Source organism: Camellia sinensis, chromosome 4, assembly GCF_055761805.1.
Source record: "Camellia sinensis isolate YWXY chromosome 4, ASM5576180v1, whole genome shotgun sequence".
Lineage (NCBI taxonomy): Eukaryota > Viridiplantae > Streptophyta > Magnoliopsida > Ericales > Theaceae > Camellia > Camellia sinensis.
In genome coordinates, this window is record NC_138964.1 from 76,136,809 (window position 1) to 76,159,182 (window position 22,374).

General features: G+C 39.4%; 1 protein-coding gene across 1 annotated transcript; it reads left to right on the forward strand.

The window, feature by feature from the left end:
- The first annotated feature begins 1,819 nt into the window (after positions 1-1,819).
- LOC114273640 (uncharacterized) lies at positions 1,820-5,709 on the forward strand. Its single transcript, XM_028215445.2, has 3 exons — positions 1,820-3,873; positions 3,961-4,543; positions 4,653-5,709. Exons 1-3 carry the CDS (start codon positions 1,894-1,896, stop codon positions 5,573-5,575), a joined length of 3,486 nt encoding a protein of 1,161 aa, XP_028071246.2. The 5' UTR covers positions 1,820-1,893; the 3' UTR covers positions 5,576-5,709.
- The last annotated feature ends 16,665 nt before the right edge of the window (positions 5,710-22,374 follow it).

The following is a 22,374-nucleotide window of genomic DNA, read 5'->3' on the forward strand; positions in this document are numbered from 1 at the left end:
GATGACGCACTTCAATTTACAGAAAAAATTAACAAGCAAAAATTTTATTTTTTTGTACTCTTTTTTTTTTTTTTTTTTTTTTTTTTTAACGGCTACACACATTTTATTTTATTACTTTCGTTCAACAACCTGTAAAGTTTCAAAATCACATATTTTATATATACATAGCCTTATCACCAGAAACAAACTTTATCTTTTTCTTTTTATATTATATTTTTTTTCTTTTTGGAGATATGGACAGCACCCTTCGGCAGCACCCTTCCTCTCTCTAAAAAGAGAGACCCAGCTTCTTCATCTTCAAGAAAGCTCTGTTTCTGTAATAACAGAGGCCGACCCCAGTTACTTGCATCCACGGCATCTCTTTTATTTATTTATTTTCTTTTCTGTGCTTCATCTTCCTTACCTCAGTAACGAATTTTTTTTTTAATTTATTTGCAGGAGATCAAACTCCAAGGACCCATTTCGGCACACTTCCTCTGCAAACTAAGATCAACCCAAGCTTCGTCTTCCTTACTTCACTATCGAAAATTTTCTGGTTGTACGTTGTTCATCGCCTCCGCTGCAGCTTCATCGCCAACCCACTGTCGGTCTCTCCGTTGCGACCTCTCCGCCAACCTTGACTGTTGTTCCGGTACCCACCACACACGTCGCCCGTTCAACGCGTCGTGTGTGGTCACCAACTCCTCAACGACGTCACTGCCGCTTCTGGCCTTAGGCTGCCGAGCTCGACCACTGTTGGCCTCTCTGCTGCAACTTCGCCATCGATCCCGACTGCCCAGAGACGACCACACCGTTGCCCATTCAACGGGACCCGTGTGGTTGTCAACTCCTCTGCGACAACACTGCTGCCTCCGGCTTCGGATTGTCCGACATTGACCACACACGTCCGCCCACTCAACGCGACGTGTATGGTCTTGCCTAGCACTGCACAGCTCGTCGTCGGCCTTGAGTGTGCTTGTTTCATATCTACGATCCGTGCTTGTGCGTCTCACACTTGCGGCCTTGCCACTGCCTCTAGCTGCGGCTTGCTCCGGCTCCGGTTTGCACCATTTCTCGGTTGGCACTATTTCTCAGCTTCTTCTTTGTCATTGTTGGCTTAAATCTACTCCGTCAAATCTGTGGGTAAGTATATATATATATATATATATATAAATATATATTTTAATCTTGGTGTAAACTTTTTTTGTAGAGTAAGCTTTTCAGAATTTCTAATTCCCATTTTTTTTAGCTCAAAGACTTTGATATACTAAGCCTTAATATTGATGATTTGAAATTCCAATGTGAGGCCTGAATTTGTTTGGATTTTGCAATTTTTGAAATAGGCTATGGGATTTATTTAAACGATTTTTCTGACTTGAAATTTGCCAAAGAAATTCTGGACTATTGCATAACTTGAACCATTGCTGCTGAATTTTGCCCTCGTAATAGAATATTTGCCACTTGAATTGAGCAAATAATATTGACTTGGGAGGAACACTCTTGTAATTCACATGACAATCCATTGAATCTTGCTACTGATGAGAAATGTAAAATACTTCGGATCTTGGGCCTGAAATTTGCTATTGAACTTCACTCTGTCCAAATTTTGAACCCCGTATAAATTGGACCTTTAATATAGAACATAGTGACTTTAAGAAATTGACCCAATTGAACTTCATCATGAAGCGACCTATGACATTGCACCTCTTATTGATGATAGAAGACGAAAATCTATATGTTGATGATGCACCCATTGGTATTAAAATTTGTTGAGCTTGAAGAATATCCAAGAAAATGAATTGTTGATGACGTCCGAAGTTGAATTTGTTGATAAACCCATCATGTTGCATGTAACAATATTCTGAATTTTAATACGGTCAACTCTTTAATATTTATACAGGTTATTTCAGCCATATGTCTTCTCCAAAGAAACCCGTTGTCCCGGGGTCATCGGAACCGGCTCTCATGAAAGAGAGGGATGTACCTCCGGTATCTGAGTGGAGGAAATCTCCTTATTTTGGTCGGAAGGACCCCTTCTGGCGGGCGGCTACCTCCACCACTTCTCTTCTATCTCCGAAGGCGGCTCCATTATGTCTCACTGAGGACACTGACTCTGGACATGAGGCCCTCATTTCTCCTTCCTCGGTGCTACGCTTTCGAATTGAGCAGGGGGACTTTCCATACTGTTATCCTCAGTTCAAGGCCTTCTCAAACCCTCCTTTCGGTTGGCAAGAGTGGGTCGATGATGTCCTCTCGGACAGGAGCCTCTGTCAACGACTTCAGGAGGCCCGGCTATTGATCCCGGTGAAAATATCTAGATCTCTATCCATCCGTCGCAACAATGCTAGCCTGGAAGCCATGGCTCTTCGATGGAGCACCGAGACACACACCTTTATACTTGGCCAGCACGAGATGGGGCCCACCCTTGAGGATGTGTTCATGTTGCTGCGTTTGGAAGTGACCGGCCCTGATGCCTTCGACCCTGAGCAGACACCCCCCGAAGATGATTCTTTGATCCAATCTCTGAAGCTAAATCTTCAAACTTGTGGTCGGTGGAGTTCTGTTTTTGATGGTTCAGCGAGGAGGACTAGTCGAGTAAGGACGGACCGTGCCTCCTATACTGCATGGATCCGTCACTTCTTCAAGGATCTTCAGCCCTTGGCCAGAGATGCTGATCCTGACTCTCGGGAGTATGAAGCCGGTCCGATGTATGGCTCCAGGCTCTATTTCTTGGGATTTCTGGCTTGCTTCCTTTCATTCTTCATTCTTCCGAGCACACCTCCGGATTCCCTCAATCCTTTCGTCTTCCCCTTGGCAGTCAGGCTCTTCAGAGGAGATCGGATCCCTTTGGCTCCCCTATTTCTTGGGAATCTCTATTATCGGCTGGATCTGCTACATCGAGATATGGTTCGCTCCGTGGGTCGATATGAGCCTGTCTCCTTTATTCACAGCCAGTTCCTGCTATGTTTCTTCTTCGAGAGGTTCCCAAAATTTGCCCCTGCTCCGACTGTATTTGAGGCGGAAGTTCTTCGGGAGATAGTGGATAAAGATGGCCTCCCCGTGCTCGATACTGATGGGTCTCGGACATTTGAGAAAACGAAGTCTTGCCAGCCGTTGATTACACGTTGGTCACGTACTATTTCCACCTTATCCTTGAATACTCTGGTGGATGATCCCCGACGCTTTGTGGCACGGCCGTATGTATGCCCACCTGTAGGTGTGGCCACACCGCTTATCTATCATGGTTCCTCCCGCTTGGTGTCCTTTCCTTTGCCGAAGAACATCCCTGCACCCTTTGTTGATATGCTAATTATGATCCGTCCGAGTTCATTACCGGTGTGGCATGAGGAAGGCGTTGATAGTGCCGTTTATAGGCCTGACCGTGTAGCATGTCAATTCGGGTTTGATCAATGTGCCCCGGGGCCAGCACCTCATTTATTATCATTTTCAGAGAGCTACGGGCGCTTCAGTCGCCGGCTTATACACACCGTGCTTCCCATATCCGGCTCTTTGACGATGCCAGGCTTGAGCCGAGTAGGGGGTTTCACCCCCTCTTTCAGGCGGTATTGGCAGAAGAATATCGATGCGTTTATTGCATTTGTCCAGAGCAGACCGACCGTATGTTTGCCTCCGCCGATTTATAAGAAGGATTCTTCTCTTCGGCTACCCGAGAGCCGAAAATCTGACCACATGTACGAGGGTTTCTTCACTTCATCTGCTCCAACTGACCCTTCTGCTCGGGCATCTGCTTCTAGCTTGGCAATTACTTCTCCAGAGCCAGTCCCTTTGAATAAGGCCTCTGGTCCTCGGACGACCCGCCTTAAGAAGATGGCTCACAAGAGGACTTCTGATGCCAGTCCTTCCGCTCCTCGCCTTTCCAAAAGGCTTCGTGAGGTACCCGAAATTCTTGATTTGAAGCTACTTTCCTTCTTGCGACTATACCTTCTAAAATGAAAACTTTTATTTGCCCATGTTATGTAGGATCCTGCGGTTGTTGACGTTCTCGGTACCGTGGCTCCTGGCCATGCTGCCTCCCCCAGGCCGGACTCAGACTTGGACGACACCCTCCCTTTGTCTGCAAGACTTGTGAAGATGTGCACCCCTCGTATAGCAGTTATAGATGACGATGATGATGAGGCTGAGTCCTTCGATCATTTTTGTGACCTTATTCCACGCACGCGTCGTCATCGCCCTACCGTAGCTGAGGAGGAGCACTACCTTGGTGACGAGTTTGTTGGGGCTCACCGTTCTGATGTTGAGATTGCTGGAGGGACTGATGCCACAGAAATTGATGTCGCGGGCCATGCTTCTAGAGGCGATGTAGAGATGAGGTGCGCCTCTGGGAATGGTGTGGAGGTGGATGTGCTAGAGATCTCTGAGACTCGCTCTGGCACTTATGGTGATTCTCATCCTCCGGCCCTCCTTCCTTCTTCAGGGATGACTACTACTGTTCAGGCTTCATCAGACATTGAGATCGATCAGGTGGTCTCTACACGACCAAGTGACTTTGTTGATGCTAGGAGTCCTTCAGTTGCCCCTGCTTTGCATATTGATTCTCCCTCTGGTAATCTTTCTTTCTGAAGTTTGTCATTTACTTATATCTGTGAGAAATCTTTACTTAAATGACTTTCCTGTTCCCTACCTCTAATAAGGCCTTCTTATCTTTTCTTCAGTGTTAGCTGCTAACGGGGTCTTGCCTTCACCTACCTCAGACTCTGCTCCAGTGTTAGCTGCTACCGGGGTCCTGCCTTCACCTGCCTCGGACTCTGCTCCAGTGTTAGCTGCTACCGGGGTCCTGTCTTCACCTGCCCCGGACTCTACTCCGACTCTCTTTGTAACTCCTCACGGTTCTCCTTCTCAAGGGGGAACACCTGCCTTTGAGACGACTGCCAGAGGTTCTTCATCGCCAGTGCCTTCAAATATTTTGGATTTGAATCTCAGTGATTTCCACATTGATAGTGATGCTTTTGGTCTGTCCCCTTATCGTTCGGCATTCTCAGGCTCGGGACCTCTGCCGGGAGTTACCCCTCCGGGTGGTTCATCTAACCCGATAGACATTGGGGAGATTCCTGAGACTAGCAACTTTCCGGCCCCAATTCCTCCTTCGACTTCTGGCAAAGTATCATTTCTCCATTATTGGGTAGCTCCTGAGTTTGCTTCAGTTCTACAGCTTGTGCATTCAAGTTACCCGGAGACCTTTGCTTCATTTGCTTGCCAGTGTCCACTCATTCAGACTGCTCTTCTCGAGTCTTTTGCCACTATCTTATATAGCTTGGACACGCAACGGTTGTGTGACCTTAATGGAAAAGTAGTCGAGACGGCGTATCAGGGGATCTCTGACATGGAGCGTCACCAAGTGGACTTATCATGGCTTCGGAAGCGCCTGGATATAGCTTCGAACGCCAGTCATCGGCTGGAACTTATGTCTGTGCTTGCCTCTTATCGCACCTCTATAGATGAGACAAAGGCAACTCTTCGTGAACTTGAGTCGGGTTATGCTCGGGCCTTGGAGACTTTAGAGGCACACTCTACTGTTTGTCCTCCAGATGTAGATGTGACGGGCAGCTTCTTCGAAGGTGTCTTTAGGAAAGATTGAGTTTTTTTTTTTATCATTACTTTCTTGCCCCTTTCGATAAAAATGTTTTATCTAGGACAATGCAATGAAATGACAAAATTTTTGTTGTTTGGATATTTTCGCATTGTTTTCTCATTCTACTTGATAAAATATTTATTTCGAATGATAGAACAATCATATGCACATGTTTATAAAAGCTGAAATATTCTCATTAGTTCTTCAACTTTCTTGACAAAAGCATAATAGATTCACTGTAGGTGATGGGATAAAACATACACCATAGAGAAAACCAGCTTCTTCATAACGCAAGGGAAATACAACCTTTAGACAAAGTAAGAAAGTGAAAATGAATTTCAACATAGATGAGTCCAACTATGGGTAGTAATGCTTGATAAACTTTGCATTGAGCGGGCCAGTTCGGAAGCTGTCTTCAACCCTTACAAGTTTGTAGTACCCGCTTGAGCTTGCCTGAACCACCTTGTAGGGCCCTTCCCATTTTGGAGAAAACTTGGGTAAAGGCTGTCCTCGCATGATTGGGTCTACAATCTTCCATACTAGATCACCTTCTTCAAACTTCCTTGGTACCACAGTCTGGTTATAGGCTCGGGCGATGGACTCATGATACCTTTCCATGACTTTTGCAGCTCTGTCATGCTTTTCCTCTAATGCTTCCAATCTGGTGGTTCGAGGCTCCAATACCATTCCCGAGGCGAGAGCCATTCGAGCAGATGGCGTTTCCAACTCTATAGGCAACACTGCCTCGGACCCATACACAAGGGAGTAAGGAGTTGCTTGAGTTGGCTTTCTCTTCGAAGTGCGATACGCCCATAGGGCTACTATCAACTGTTCGGACCAAGTCCCCCCAAACTCATCCATCATCTTGCTCAGAATCCTTATCAGTGTCTTGTTTGTGGCTTCCGCCTGCCCGTTCCCTTTTGGATAGTAGGGTGTGGATTTGTGATGCTTCACTTGGTAAGTCTCTAGGAGGCTCTTCACATCTTTGTTTATGAAGGGAGTGCCGTTATCCGAGAGGATGGTGTTTGGTACTCCAAATCGGCAAATGATATTCTCCTTGATGAAGTTCGCAACTGCAGGCCCCGTAGCGTTCTTCAGAGGAATTGCTTCGACCCACTTTGTACTCAATTCTGTGGCTGCGAGAATCCACTTGTACCCCTTAGAAGATGTAGAGATGGGCCCTATCAGATCAAAAGCCCAGGTATGGAACGGCCATGGCGTTCGGATACTATGCAGGTCTACAGCTGGAGCATGGATCAAATTTCCGTGTTTCTGACAAGTCTGGCACCTCTTCACGTGATGGGATGCATCTGACTCCATGGTCGGCCAGTAATACCCAAGGTGTATAAGTTGCTCGAACAGCCGAGCCCCTCCTTGATGTTCAATCTCGTGGGCTCTTCCGAGGACTAGATCTGACTCCTCCTTGGAGAGACATCTCAGGGGAGTGCCCTCAATACTTCTTCTATACAGCTTGTCCTGATCAAGAAAGTACCGCCTCGCTCTCCTCTTGAGGTGTGCAATGTCCCTCGGGCTCTCAGGTAGTGTTCCCTCTTTGAGATAGTCAATGTAGACTTGCCTCCAGTCAGGGGTATCAATTTCAAAGCAACTCTCATCCTCCCGGATGTATGACTGACACTTGGGGCATTCCCTCTGTAATTGATTTGAGTCCTTCTCCATCTCGGGCCAATAATAACCTTGTCTTTGGGTTCTTCTATACAGACTGATATCCCCATCCCCGCAAGACTTTTCATGGATCTGTTGTAGTCGGAAGCTTGCTTCTTGTTGGCCAATACACCGGGCTAGGAATCCGGTACCTCCTCGGAAGTAAAGTTCACCTTGAATAATTGTGAATTGGGCAAGCTTGGCCATAGTCAGTTTTCCAACTTTGCTTCTGAGTTGCTCGAGGACTTCTCCTCTCCAGTCCTCCGGAAGGCCTTTGTCTTCGGGTATTATTGAAGGTTCTGTTCTCTTCTTGATAACAATTGTTGCCTCTTCCTCTGGAATGTCAACTCTTGCCCCTAATGTTGCGAGGGCATCTGAAAACTTGTTGTCGGAGCGAGGCACATGCTCTATTTCGACCTTCTGAAATTTGTCAAGAAGCCTTTGGACTGTTGTTCGATATGTGGCCAAGGCAGGCTCCTTTAAGACGAACTGTCCTGAAACTTGCTTCACTATCAGCTTTGAGTCCCCCCGGATCCGAATCTTCTTGATACTGTGCTTCTCAGCTGCTATCAAGCCTAAAATAAGAGCCTCATACTCGGCTTCGTTATTCGAACAATGGAAATCCAGTTTATAAGACAAATATAACTTTTCCCCACTTTTGCTTGTAAGGACTATCCCGGTTCCTCCCTTCCCTCCGGCTGCTGCTCCGTCAAAGCTCAATGTCCAGAAGTTTTCCTCGGAAGCCATAGCTGCATGCACCTCTCCTCTTAATTCTTCATTCACTGGTTCATAGTCACCACTTGGAAATTGGGCAAGGAGATCAGCTAAGGCTTGGCTTTTGATCGCCTTGGGGGCTACACATGTGATCTCGAATTCACCTAGTGCTAACAACCATCTTGCCACCTTCCCGGTTAGAGCAGGCTTGCTGAGGAGGTATAGGATTGGATCACTTTTAGTGACAATCCGAATCTGGTGTGCTAAGAAGTAATGTCTGAGCTTTTGGACAGTGAATACCAAAGCTAAACAATGTCTCTCTACCGGGGTATATCGGACTTCTGCTCCTCGAATCTTCCGGCTGATGTAATACACCGGGCGTTCTGCTCCATTTACATCTTGGACCAATAATGCCCCTATGGACTTGGGGGTTGAAGTTAAGTACAACATTAGCGGCACCCCGGGCTGCGGGGCTATCATGGTTCGAGGCGAGGTCAAGGCTGCCTTGATTCTCTCGAAGGCCTTTTGGTGCTCCTGGTTCCACTCGAACTTGGCATCTCCTTTTAACAATGAACCGAAAGGGGCCGAGATCTCTGCAAGTGCTGGGATAAACCTCCGAATATAAGACACTTTCCCGAGGAACTTCTTTAACTCCTTCTGAGAATGCGGGGGAGGCATTGCTCTGATAGATTTGACCTTGTCTTCATCTGCCTCGATACCATGCCTATGTACAAGAAACCCGAGGAACTTCCCGGCCGTCACCCCGAAAGCACATTTGAGAGGATTCATCCTCATTTTGAATTTCTGACACCTCTTGAATACCTTCTCAAGGTCTCGGAGATGGTCTTCTTCTTTCTTGGATTTCACCACTAGATCATCAACATAATCTTCCACCTCATGATGGATCATGTCATGAAAGATTGCAGTCATAGCCCTTTGGTAAGTTGCACCGGCATTCTTGAGTCCGAAAGGCATGACTGTATAGAAGAAGTTTCCGAGAGGTGTTCTAAAAGCAGTCTTTTCTGCGTCCTCTTCAGCCATCTTAATCTGATTGTATCCACTGAATCCATCCATGAATGAGAACATCTGGTGTCCCGAGGTAGTATCCACGAGGGTGTCGATGTGAGGAAGAGGGAATTCATCCTTCGGGCAAGATTTGTTCAAATCTCGAAAGTCTACACATACTCTGATTTGGCCATTCTTCTTCTTTACTGGCACGATGTTTGCTAACCACGTGGGGTACTGTATTGGCCGGATGAAACCAGCCTGTTGAAGTTTTTCAATCTCCTCCTTAATCTTCTCTTCGAGATCTGGATGATATTTTCGAGCAGCTTGCTTAATTGGCTTGGAGTTTGGGAACACATCAAGATAGTGGGAGACTAGGTCAGGATCTAGTCCGGGCATTTCCTTATATGACCAAGCAAACACATCTGAGTATCGGCTTATCAACTTTAACAACTGTTCCCGCTTTTCTGGGCTAAGGCTCGAACTTACGAATACCGGCCTCGGTGCATCTTGTCCATCACTCAGATCTATTTCGATAAGTTGTTCAGGCTGAGGCTTCGGCCCATCTTGCATACATTCTGGAGCCACTTCAGGCTTTATTACTATATCATTGTCAGGAGGCTCTTCTTTTGACTCGGAGTCGGTGACTGAAGAAACCGACTCCCCGCACCTTCATAAATAGTACACCATCTTGCCTCCTTCTCGAACTTTCATCACCTTTCGAGGAATAGGCGGACTTTCTGTTCTAGACATTGCCCGCTTACTTGATTCTGCCATCGGCTCCTTGTCATCTTTGATATCCTCCCAACGAGGAATTTTGACCCCTCGAGGCTTAGAGGTGGTGGGAACTTCTTCGATAGCCAGTTCGGTGAAGTAGATGGCATCAGAATAATGAGCTTCATGGATCTCGAAAGGCCTTTCTGTAGCCTGAATTGTCACCGTCTTCTTTCCCCATTTAGCCTTAACACACTGATGATAACTCGATGGTACAGCCCCATATCTATGCATCCAGGTCCTCCCTAGAATGATGTGATAATTTGCCTCAGAATCGATAATATGGAACTTGGTGGCCGAGCGAATCTCTCCAACGGCTAAATCAACAGTTACGCATCCGATAGTAACTCTCCTTTCTCCACCGAAGCCAGTGATGACTATCGGCTGCTTCACAATGCGTTCTTCAGAGATTCCGGCTTTTTCTAGAGTAGCGCGAGTCATAATGTTGATAGAGGCTCCACTATCTAGAAAGGCCCTTTTGAACTCAACCCCGTTAATAAAAACAGTCACATAAAGCGGGCGATTGTGAGAAAAAGGATACTTCCGATCAGCCTCGGAGAAAGTAATGGCACTAGATTGCTCTTTTGCCTTCCTCGGGATAGACCCCTCAGTCGACATGCATTCCTCATGGTGTGCCTCGGCTATATTAATGATAGACTTGGTGATTTCCGTTCTTGCCTCCCTGGAAAGTCCAAGCTGGTCAAAGAACTGCTTGAACTTTACACAGTCTTGCAGGGTTTTGGCATAGTGATCCGGATCTTTTTCCACTCTTGGAGGCTCGTAGTTAACCATCTCCTCGGTCTCCTCAAAATAAGATGCCACATAAACATGGTGTCCTCCTCTTCCATAGCATTCTTCTCCTCCTTCTGGATCAAAGGGATCTTTGCCATGAGTCATAAATGTTCTGCCCTCTGGATCGAGAGCACTTCCATAGTAAACTTGCTCACCCTCTGGCTCGAGGATGTCGTCCAGATAACAGTCATCGTCATCGAGATTAGCGATAGCCTCGATCATTGGGCCTTCATAAGTTATCATAGCAACATTCTTGCCCTTGTCTCGGTGTTGAGGATATGGTTGTTCTCGGATGTCTTGAGTCCCTCGCTTTTTGAACCTCAATTCGTCTGCCTCGACTTTATCTCTGAAGATTTTCCTGAGAGTCCAACACTTCTCTGTCGGATGTTTCAATGTACGATGGTAGACACAAAATTCAGGGCTCTCACGGTCCTTTTTTGATGGCATTTCTTCAACATAAGGCAATTTTAGCTCTCCGTCAGCCACCCATTCCTTAACTAGAGCTTTCACTTCCTCGATTCCACATGGATAAGAAACATTCCCCTTTTCACCATTATATTGCTTTCTTTTCTGGCCTCTATGACCTCCTCCTTGTGAATTTCGGGTATCCGGGGCAGAGGCAGCAGCAACGATAGGTCCACGAGATGACTTGAAACTAGTCTTGTAACTAGCTTTAAATCCGGACTCTTGAGCCTGAGGAATGCTAATGTTCCGAGCTGCTTCTATTAATGCCGAGAAGGTGGGTAGCTTGTGGTTAACTAGAAACATTTTGTACCTGCTCAATGCCCCTTCTAGACAAATTTGAACCAGATAACTCTCCTCAACTGCTTCATGACAATCCACGGCCTTGTCCTGAAACCTTTTGACGTAGTCAAGGATGTCTTCACTTTCTTGTTGCTTCTCTTTACACAATGTAAGTGTGGTCACCTTCTCCGCCACTTGAAAGAACTTGGAGTGGAATTTGTTAACCATTTCCTCCCAACTTCGGACAGAGTTTGGGGCCAAATTAACATACCAACTATATGCTCGGTCGGTGAGGGACTTAGAGAATTCTCTCAGTCGGAGGACGTGGTTCGAACCATGAATACCTAGAGTCTCGATGAATCGCACAACATGTTCTCGGGCATTTCCTTGTTTGCCGTCGAACTTGATGAACTTCGGCACTGTATACCCCTCAGGGTATGGATAGCTCAGCATCTCAATGGGGTAAGGCGGCTTGACGTCTGGATCAGGCAAAGAGGGTAAGGTCCTCTTGCCCCGTTCGAGATCGAACATGGCCTGCACATCGGCGAGAGTGAGAAACTGTTGAGGGAGAGAGTTTGATGGTGGTATTCCCGGGACTTGGCTTATGTACCCGAAGATTGAGCTAGGGGCGTCTTGGCCATTCTGGTGCTGCGAATTCATCATTGGTGAGGACATTTGACGATACTGGCCATCAGCGCCTATAGACAAGCCAGTTGGTGATGGGATATTGAATTGAGGCCCATAGAGTCCACCGCACGGCGCCGCTATACCGGGTTGTGCTTGCAGATTTGTTGTCGGCACCAAAGGAGGCCCGCTTGGTGCTTGGGTAACATTCACTGGTGGCGTAACAAGATTAGGTACGGGCATAGCTCCCTTTTGCGCCATCATGCTCCTTATGTTTTCCTGGACACCAGCAGTCGTTGGAGCGCCATTCATTACACCAGAAACTCCCCTAGTCACCATTGGATCTTGGCTCGGCACGCCATGGAGCCCGGGCATGGGCAAACTGCTGCCGCCTACTGTGGTTTGAGCATGTGTTACTGTGGCCGTGTTGCCATGAGCCATAGGCTGATTGGGGCCTACTTCTCCTTGGATTTGATTTTGCGCTCCGGCGGGAATAACTCCACCACCAGTTTGATTTCCGTTTGGCGCTGGTGCAAAGTTAGAACTCATCACCAACATGGTGTGAGTGAGATTCTGAAGAGTGGTAAGAATCTCTTGCTGAGTATTTTGAAGTCCTTGAATGGCTTCAAGCAAAAGTGGTTGATCTGGAGCCATGGTTCTGTCATCACCACCATTAGAGGATCCTTGTTGGTGAACTTCATCTTCTCCCGCCATCCTTGTTGGAGTTGTGTGGATTCCAGATCTCGTTGAGACCATTAACCAATCCGCCTCCCCAGCAGAGTCGCCAAAAATGTAGGAGAGGGTTCAAGAAAGGAGTTGGAAAATTCGAAGATCTTCGAAGATCCTTGAAGAACAACTTCGAATTCTCTAGAATATGATGAGAGGCTTAGATTCTTCAATAATCTCAACTTAGGAACACAACAACAAAGGAGATGATGGAGATAAGAGATTGGGTGAAGAAGAAGGCAAAATGGCTAGAGAATAGAATAATGGCAAGGCTCTCCCAGGGATCTCCCACTTTCACTCTCAAGGTTGATAATGGAGAAGGGAAATTAGTTCTTTCCCAAGAGTTAAAAATCTCCAAAATCCATTTCTTGTAAAGCTATGGGTGGGTGCTATTTATAGGCACCTCATGATGTAGGATGGAGCCCATGTGCAAGGCACATGGGGGATATTTTCTCTAACCACCTTGTCCGAGGGGGTGACCTCTCCGAGGAGGTGACTTCTCCGAGGAGGTGACTTCTCCGAGGAGGTGACCTCTCCGAGGAGGTGACTTCTCCGAGGAGGTGACCTCTCCGAGGAGGTGACTTCTCCGAGGATGAGAAAACCCCGAAGAGGAGATCAATCCCTCGGCGAACCCTTCTTCTTAGCCACACCTAACCAATGATCCCCAATCATCCCAAAGGGTCAGGGGTAGTCCCAGAGGATGCATGTTTCCAAAAGACAATTAACATTATACAAGTTTCTTAATATATACATGCTGTTAATAAATTAGAGGTTTTTGAGTTTCTTTTAACAGATAACCCTTTCACAGGCATACAACAATAAATTATTATTCATTAGTCGGTATGTTTATTAGGGCTTTAACATTATTATATACCTTTTATGTGAATGTAATGCATATATAATCCACCATATTATTACTTAATTAGATGCTTGTGATTTATTCTATATTTGAAAGAAAAAAATTGTACGAGTTCTGCTATTCAGTCCTAATACCTTCTCCTTGGTTAGGAAACACATATGTAGCATTTCCACATTGCATGGCTTGGCTCGACTAATTGAGAAATATAAGCCCTATCTGTTGAATAAAAATAAAAAGAAAAAGAAAAAATGAGTATTGTTGTTTGGGATGAACATTTAACATGAAGTCGGAAACACGTGTCACTTGCATTTGTATTTTTCCTTCTCATCTTTATTCTTAGTCATTTCTCTCGTCTCTGTTTATTACCTTTACCATAATCAAACCTGAATCACCTCTCTTTGTATTCCGATTCATTGTTCGTTTTCTCTGTTTAATGGTGGTCTCAAGAACTCTGTTGGTCCAATGTCTTTGTCATAACTTAGTTCCCTTTAATTTACAAGTATTTTCAGGACATTTCCAATTTGTAATATCCTTGCTATTTTTGCAATAACAAAGTTTTCTTCGTTTGTTTTGTTTATCCATCTCCATTGCTTGAGTAAATTGTGAAGTTCTTTTCATTTAGTCAAAAAAGAACCGGTGGCTGTCTATTCAACTAAAGCAGAGTCTGTTTGATTAAAAGTCATTTCATCCATTTGGACTAAACTTGGCTTTGGCACGCCCGCGCACCATTCATTTTCATGACAAGCTCAATTGTTTTTCTTCTTTTTGAGGGAAACACATCTCTAGAGAGTTTTTTTTTTCTTTTTTTTATTTGATTACTATGGCGTGTGAGGAAGGGAGATGACTGCGACAATGAAAGTGTTGGAAAAATCCAATCTTGAAATGTGGTTTTCAACTTTGGTGTTTTAAAAAACTGTTAGTAAAAATTATGCTAAGCCTTGATCGACAGCAATTAAGCAATAATTTAAACAAAACAATTTAACAGAGAATCAGGCGACCGTATAAAGGTTCCAATGCCTTGAAAATACAAAGACTTTTTTGGAACAATTAACAGTCGAAAGAAAAAAATAACAAAATAAACAAAGATAACTCCAAATAAAATTATTTAAGTTTACAAGAGTTAGCAGTTACAAATTATTGAAGAAACTACTCCTAAGTTACAGAACTACTCCTACGATAAAACATATCTTCCACATACTTTTAAACTTGTTAACATTTTGAAAACTTCAAATTACTTTTTTCCAGCACAAGTGTCATCTCAAAGCTCTTCAAGGAAAGAAACTAGAAGCAATATTATGATGAGGACGACAGTATGTCATATTCTAATGGTCATCATTTACTCTTTTCTGTTGTCGTCCATTAATATTAGAATAACATTACTCAATACATTGATCTAAAAACTGATTTGTCCACTCATTCTTAGAATTCTTATGTAAATTAACTCTTTTATACATTTATGGATCAGTTTAAGAGATAATTGGTAAAAATCAAAAGGACCTCAATTCTAATGCATGCTTTATTATGTGTCAACAATGCAAGATTCAAGATAAGAATGAAGCAGCTCTTAGAGATGAATACTTACAAACCAGATTCAGGACAAGAATGAAGCAGCTCTTAGAGATGAATACTTACAAACCAGATTTGATCGATCTGGTTCAACGACCTGATCTGATCTAATCTGAAAATGAAAAAATTAGAGAGTCAATCAGCAGATTTGACAATGAGAAAGTAGACCAACAGAGATCGCACTGGTTCAAACTCAAACACCGATTAAGAGAATGAAAACTGTACCTGAGATATGAGCAACAGAGATCGATCTGGTTTGACAGATCAATGAAGAGAAACAGAGATCGACGACGAATATACAATGCAAAATCTGCAATCAAGCGAAAGAGAGAGAGAGTGTGTGTGTGTGTCTTTGATCTGGTTCGATGAATATCAGTCGAGGGCTTTGGAAGAGAGAGAGAAAGAGAGAGGAAGAGAGACCGAACTACGGAAGAGACGGAGACTAAGTGAGACACAGAAAGTGACAGATGGAGTATGGACGGTGTCAATACATACACCCAATACGACGTCATTCAACTGAGCTCTAAGACAACGTTTTGAAAACGTTGTCTTTCATCCATCTATAATGGCGTTTTCCAAAACGCCATAAAAGAAACGTTGCTGTAGGCTATTTTTCCTATAATGTCAATTATCAATACTGCAATAAGTCCACCCGTCCTATAACAACCATGTCCAGGCCTTGGTTCTGATCACTGGCGACCATCTCCAACCAACGTCTCCAACCATCAGCGAATTGCCAATCGCCATCTTCGACCTCCGGTGATATTTTTCTAGCTAGGATTTTTGACAATAATCTAACCATTTTTTCAAGCAAAACAACATCATTTTCTACTACTACACTACTTCCACCACCTCATCAAGTTTGGTGGTGACAAGATAAAAGGAGGAAAGCATGAGAAAGATAATAAATATGAGTGATATCACTACTACTCAATTTTTATAGACCACTTAATCAATTACTACCTCTCACTCTTACACTCACATTCACTCTTATTCATTCACAAAAACCCACCAATATACTTAAAAATACACACACATACACACACACACAAAAGAAGAAGAAGAAGAAGAAGAAAAAAAAAAAAAGTAACACTGATAAATTTATCACTATAAATTTATTCATTACTATTCAAATTTTATATATAATAGATGTTTAATTGGATTTTTACAAACAAATTGATGGTGAACCGTCAATATGTATACACACACATATATATTTAGAGAGAAAGACAGAGAGAGACTCGATCCCTTTGGTAAGAGCTTTGGTGACCATGTCATGATCAAATCAGCATTCAAAAATGGCCAGATTTGAAGTCACTAGTGAAGATTTGAGATTAAAATTGCTAGATCTGAAATTTGCTAGTTAAGGTAATAAATAAAGCAGATGATGGTGAAAAGTGTGCGGCGTTGACAGTGACGAAGAAATGTGGTGGTACGTAAATTGACGATGGCAGAGTATATATTGGCAACAATGGAGGTGATTGGTGAATAGTTGTGGCGGCCAAATGATGACGGGGGGTTGGCGACGAGTGGACAACATGGCAACGGTAGTGGTAGATAGTGGTAGTAGATGGTGCAAGTATGAAGCTTTCAAAAAATATGGTAGAGAAAGAGAGAAAGATGCTCTCCAGAAAAATGGTTGAGGGAGAAAAGAAGATAACTTTTTGGTGCATTTAAAAAGTCAATAAGACTTATAAGTATTTAAGTCTACTTACCAGGACTAGTTGGTAATTAACTCATAAAATATCCACAAATAATATGTCTCAATCTACATACAAAAACATAAAGTAAAATTTTTAGAAATTAAAACATTAAAATCAATGATATTCACCCATTTCAAACCTTTTTTACTCTTTTTTTTTCTTTTAAATTCTTTTTAACCTCCCACAAAGAAAATGTGAAATCCTAATAGTAAAATATGAATATTATTACTTAATTTTTTAAAAGGTGGATTAGAATGGAATTAACATGTCCAGGACTGCTAGTCCTAATTATTAATCGCGTTGGATTGTTTATCCTATTTTAAGTTTGGATTAGTTTAGAATTATAAGATGCGATTGACAAAATCTTATCAATTTTACAATTTAACTAATTCAGTTTGAATTTCTCATTAGTCCCTCATTTTATATTCCATCCCCTCTTGAGATTTAGTAGTCCTCCATATTCGGAATACTATGTCTTGATGGACTATTAATTCGGATCTTAATTTCCTTTACCAAACATCGAATTATGCATTATGTGAGATTATTAATCCTAATGGCATGTCCGTCCAACCACACCTTGCCTTAAAGTTTTCGAGCATTGAATGACCTAATTTTTAAAATGGATCTCTGTAATATAATAAGATAGGGCATGTTTGGTTATCATATTAGATTGGATATAAATTATTGATAAAATTATGAAGAACAAATTATCCCATGAGAATGGATGAAATAAATGATTAAATATGTGATGGGAGATAGGATTAGTGTGAATAAATTATACCAATAAATAAAGGATTAGATAGATGGAGTGGAAATTATTTATATTTAGGTTTCGTTTGGCAAGTAATTTTTTTAGTTAAAAAGTCAAAATATCACTAAAAAAATCAAAAAAATTAACTACTCATATCAAAAAGTCAAAGATTCTGTTTTCTCTCTACTTTTTGCATATCATTTCGTAAAAAGTTAAAAAATCATTCCAAATATTTTAATTTTTTTTACATTATTTTTTAACCAAAAAATTAAAAAATTACTAAAAAAATTTATTTCCAAACAAGATGTTAGTGTAGGTAAAATGGTTTGGGATAATAGTACGTAATGCTTTTTCTATTGAATGAAGCAATAATTGACAGTGCGACGCGAGCGACGCGATTATCTCTTAATTGACTCTATTTCAAATTTTTGATCGTTCCAAATAAATAAATAAAAACTTTAGCTGGGGCACTTCTATATAAGGATGGCAATGGAAGTTAATGGAGTGAATATTAATTTCTCATCTCTATTTTTTTATAATTATTTTCTCTATTCGCCATTCCCTATTCTCCATGGGTACTACCCTTTCCATCTCCTAATAGGTTTGGATTTTCCCCCACCTAACTTCGTGCTCTTTTTTTTTTTAAAGGTTCACAATCATTTTTTATTTTTTATTTTTTATTTTGGGAGGGGGAAAGATTCACAACCAAAACTAAATATATATTCAATCTTATTTTATTTTATTTGAGTCAACAACAAAATTAAATACACATTAATTAATATTATTACATTATTCTTGTCAAATTTTATGTATATTTAGAATTTTTTAAATTTATTTAGAAAAATTCTATTCCTACAAAAAAATTCTATCTTCTTTTTTAATTTTTTTAATTGTATGTATCTCCTTCTTCTTTTTGTTAATTGATTTTCGATAATCTGAAGGTGAATTGTTACTCTTGTTTCCTCCTCCTTCTTATTCTTCTTTTTTTAAAAAAATTTATTTGCATTTATAGAATGAATTTTTATGTTTCAATATTTCATGCAATTATTTTATTGGATTTCTCTCTGATTTGATGGTAACCTTAGATTGAATTTCTCAATTTTCATCTTAACTAATGATCACCTTAATTGAAATTTTGTACATTTTTGTCTTCAATTGCTGTGTTTTGGTTATGATTAATTGCGTGTTTTTGATCAATAGTTGCGATCTTGTCGCCACTAGATTGTTGTCATCGCAAATCGTCGTTGCTGTAATGAGAGGATGAGAGAGAGCGAGAATTAGAACTCTAATTGTAAACAGAGTAATGAAAACTAGGAATGACAATGGATAAGCTACTCTGTGGGTATCTATGGAGACACAACTCAAATACATGGGTTTTTCTATTTTTTCTTGTCCGTTGGGTAGGTAAGTGATGTTCTTTAAATCTCCACTGGGGATAGACACCCACTAATTTCCCCATATATTTTTTTTAGGTACATCAGAAAATAATTTCTCCATATGTTTTCACTACTCTATTTACAATTAGATTTCTAATTCTCACTCTCTCTCATTCTCTCACTATAGCAACGACAATTTGCAATGGCCACAATCTAATGACGACAAGATTATGACTATCAATCAAAAAACGTGCAATTAATCATAATCAAAACATGAAAATTGAAGACAAAAATGTACAAAATTCAATTAAGGTGATCACTAGTTAAGATGAAAATTGAAAAATTCAATCTAAGGTTACCATCAAATTAGAGATAAATCCAATAAAACAATTGTAGGAGCTATTGAAACAAGAAAATTCATTCTATAAATGCAAATAAAAATTAAAAAAGAAAAGAAGAAGAAGATGAAAATCAGAGCAACAACTCATTTTCAAATTATTGAAGATCAATTAATAAAGAGAAGGAGATATATAAAATTAAAAAAAAATTAAAAAAGAAGATGAAATTTTTTTTGTAAGAATAGAATTTTTCTAAATAAATTTAAAAATTCTAAATATACATAAAATTTGACAAGAATAATGTGACAATGTTAATTGATGTGTATTTGATTTTGTTATTGAGCCAAATAAAATAAAATAAGAATAAATGTATATTTAGTTTTGGTTGTGAATCTTAAAAATAAATAAATAAATAAAGTCAAGTTAGGTTGGGAAAAATCCAAACCCATTAAGAGATTGAGAGGGTAGTACCTATGGAGAATGGGAAAAAAATAATTATAGGGGAATGTGGACGGGAATTAATATCCATCCCATTAACCTCCATTGTCATCTCTAGTGAAAACATATGGAGAAATTATTTTCTGATGTACTTATAATATATATATATATATATATATAGGGAAATTAGTGAGTACTCATCCCTGCTCCATCCCAAATAGGAATTTAAAGAATATTACTTACCTTACCCGATGGATAAAAAAAAAAAAAAAAAAAAATTCATGTATTTAGGTTGAATCTTCATAAATACTCATAGAATAAATTATCGAGACTTTTCCCAAACTAAGCCCTTTTTGCATGGTATTTCCCAAACTAGGTCACCTTTTGACGGATTTCCCAAACTAAGCTAAAGCGCTATTACAAATTGCGCTTTTACTGTTAGGAGGCCAAAATTTGATGAATAGTGAAATTGCTATTCAAAATCGTGATTTTAATTAAGAGAGCGCTGTTTCAAATCGCGCTTTTAACATAAAAAAATTTTGTGAAAAAAACGCTATTTAAAATCGCGCTTTCACTGTGTATATAATTTTTTTTTTTTTTTTTTTTTTTTTTTTTTAGAAAACGCGATTTCAAATCGCGTTTCTACTGTTGAGCCACAAACCAAAGCCAACCCACACTCTGACACACACATCAATGGGGGCACCCACAACACTCAAGCATCATTGAAATAATATAATTTTTATATATAATAATAATTTATAATAATTAATTATATAATTTTTATAATTTTTGTAAATCTAAATTATTTTTAGGTTATGAATGGTTTGATTTATAATACGTATGCAAGGATAAAAAATTTTATAATCAAAAATAATTTTTACAATTTTTATAATCAAAAATAATTTATAATACGTATGTATTATTTAAATCTTTACATTTTTTATTTAAAATTTTTTACAATAAACCCATCTTCACATTTTCTAATACGTATGTATTATTCAAAAATAATTTATAAAAATTTATAATTAATACGTATGTAAATAATTTAATACGTATCTTCACATTTACATTTACAGTAAACCCATCTTCACATTTACATACGTATGGTTTAAGGGTAAATTTTTTGATAAATGACTTAAATGATAAATCAAACCATCCATAACCTAAATTTTTTTACCCTTACATAGGTATGGTTTAAATAATTTATAAAAATTATTGTCGTACGTATGTAAAAATCGATTATAAAAATTACAAAAATTATTTAAAAATTATTTAAAAATTATTATCAAAAATTATTTATCAGTACTAAAATTTTTTACTTTTTAGATAGAAATAACTAAGGTGCATCTAAAAAAATAAAAAAAAAAATGTTTAAAATAAAAACAAAAAAAAAACGAAAATAAAAAAACTCAGTTTTCAAATAAGTAAATCCAAAAAACTCAAACCAAATATACTGAATACTTTTTAAACAATTATGTTGACATTTTGAAAAAATTTGTATCTTATAGAAAAAAATTTTAGTTAACCAAACAATTGTTTTACTTTTTTTTGATAAAAAAAATTATATAATAAATATATAAAGTATAGAGTGAGTGAAAAAAAAAAAAAAAAATAGGAGTTGGCGTGGATTGAACCCGCGCCTATACCAAGCCATACGTATGGTTTAAAAATTGCAATTTATAAATAATTTTTGATAATAATTTTTAAATAATTTATAATCAATTTATAAATAATTTTTGAAATTTTTATAATCGATTTTTACATACGTATGACAATAATTTTTATAAATTATTTAAACCATACGTATGTAAGGGTAAAAAAATTTAGGTTATGGATGGTTTGATTTATTATTTAAGTCATTTATCAAAAAATTTACCCTTAAACCATACGTATGTAAATGTGAAGATGAGTTTACTGTAAATGTAAATGTGAAGATACGTATTAAATTATTTACATACGTATTAATTATAAATTTTTATAAATTATTTTTGAATAATACATACGTATTATAAAATGTGAAGATGGGTTTACTGTAAAAAATTTTAAATAAAAAATGTAAAGATTTAAATACATACGTATTATAAATTATTACAACAAATTTTATAATACATACGTATTATAAATTATTTTTGATTATAAAAATTGTAAAAGTTATTTTTGATTATAAAATTTTTTATCTTTACATACGTATTATAAATCAAACTATTTATAGCCTAAAAATGATTTATATTTACGAAAATTATAAAAATTATATAATTGATTATTATAAATTATTATTACATATAAAAATTATATTATTTTAATGATGCTTGAGTGTTGTGGGTGCCCCCATTGGTGTGTGTGTGTCAAAGTGTGGGTTGGCTCAAGAGTAGAAACGCGATTTGAATTCGCGTTTTCTAAAAAAAAAAAAAAAAAAAAAAAAATTATATACACAGTAAAAGCGCGATTTGAAACAGCGCTCTCTTAATTAAAATCGCGATTTTGAATAGCGATTTCACTATTCATCAAATTTTGGCCTCCTAACAGTAAAAACGTGATTTGTAATAGCACTTTAGTTTCGTTTGAAAAATCCGTCAAAAAGTAACCTAGTTTGAAAAATATCATGCAAAAAGGGCTTAATTTGAAAAAAATCCCTAAATTATCCATTACCATTCCTACTTCTATACACGCTTTTATGTGAAACGTCAAAGTTTGCTAAAAGCAAAGATTGATAATTACTCTCTGATCATTAGT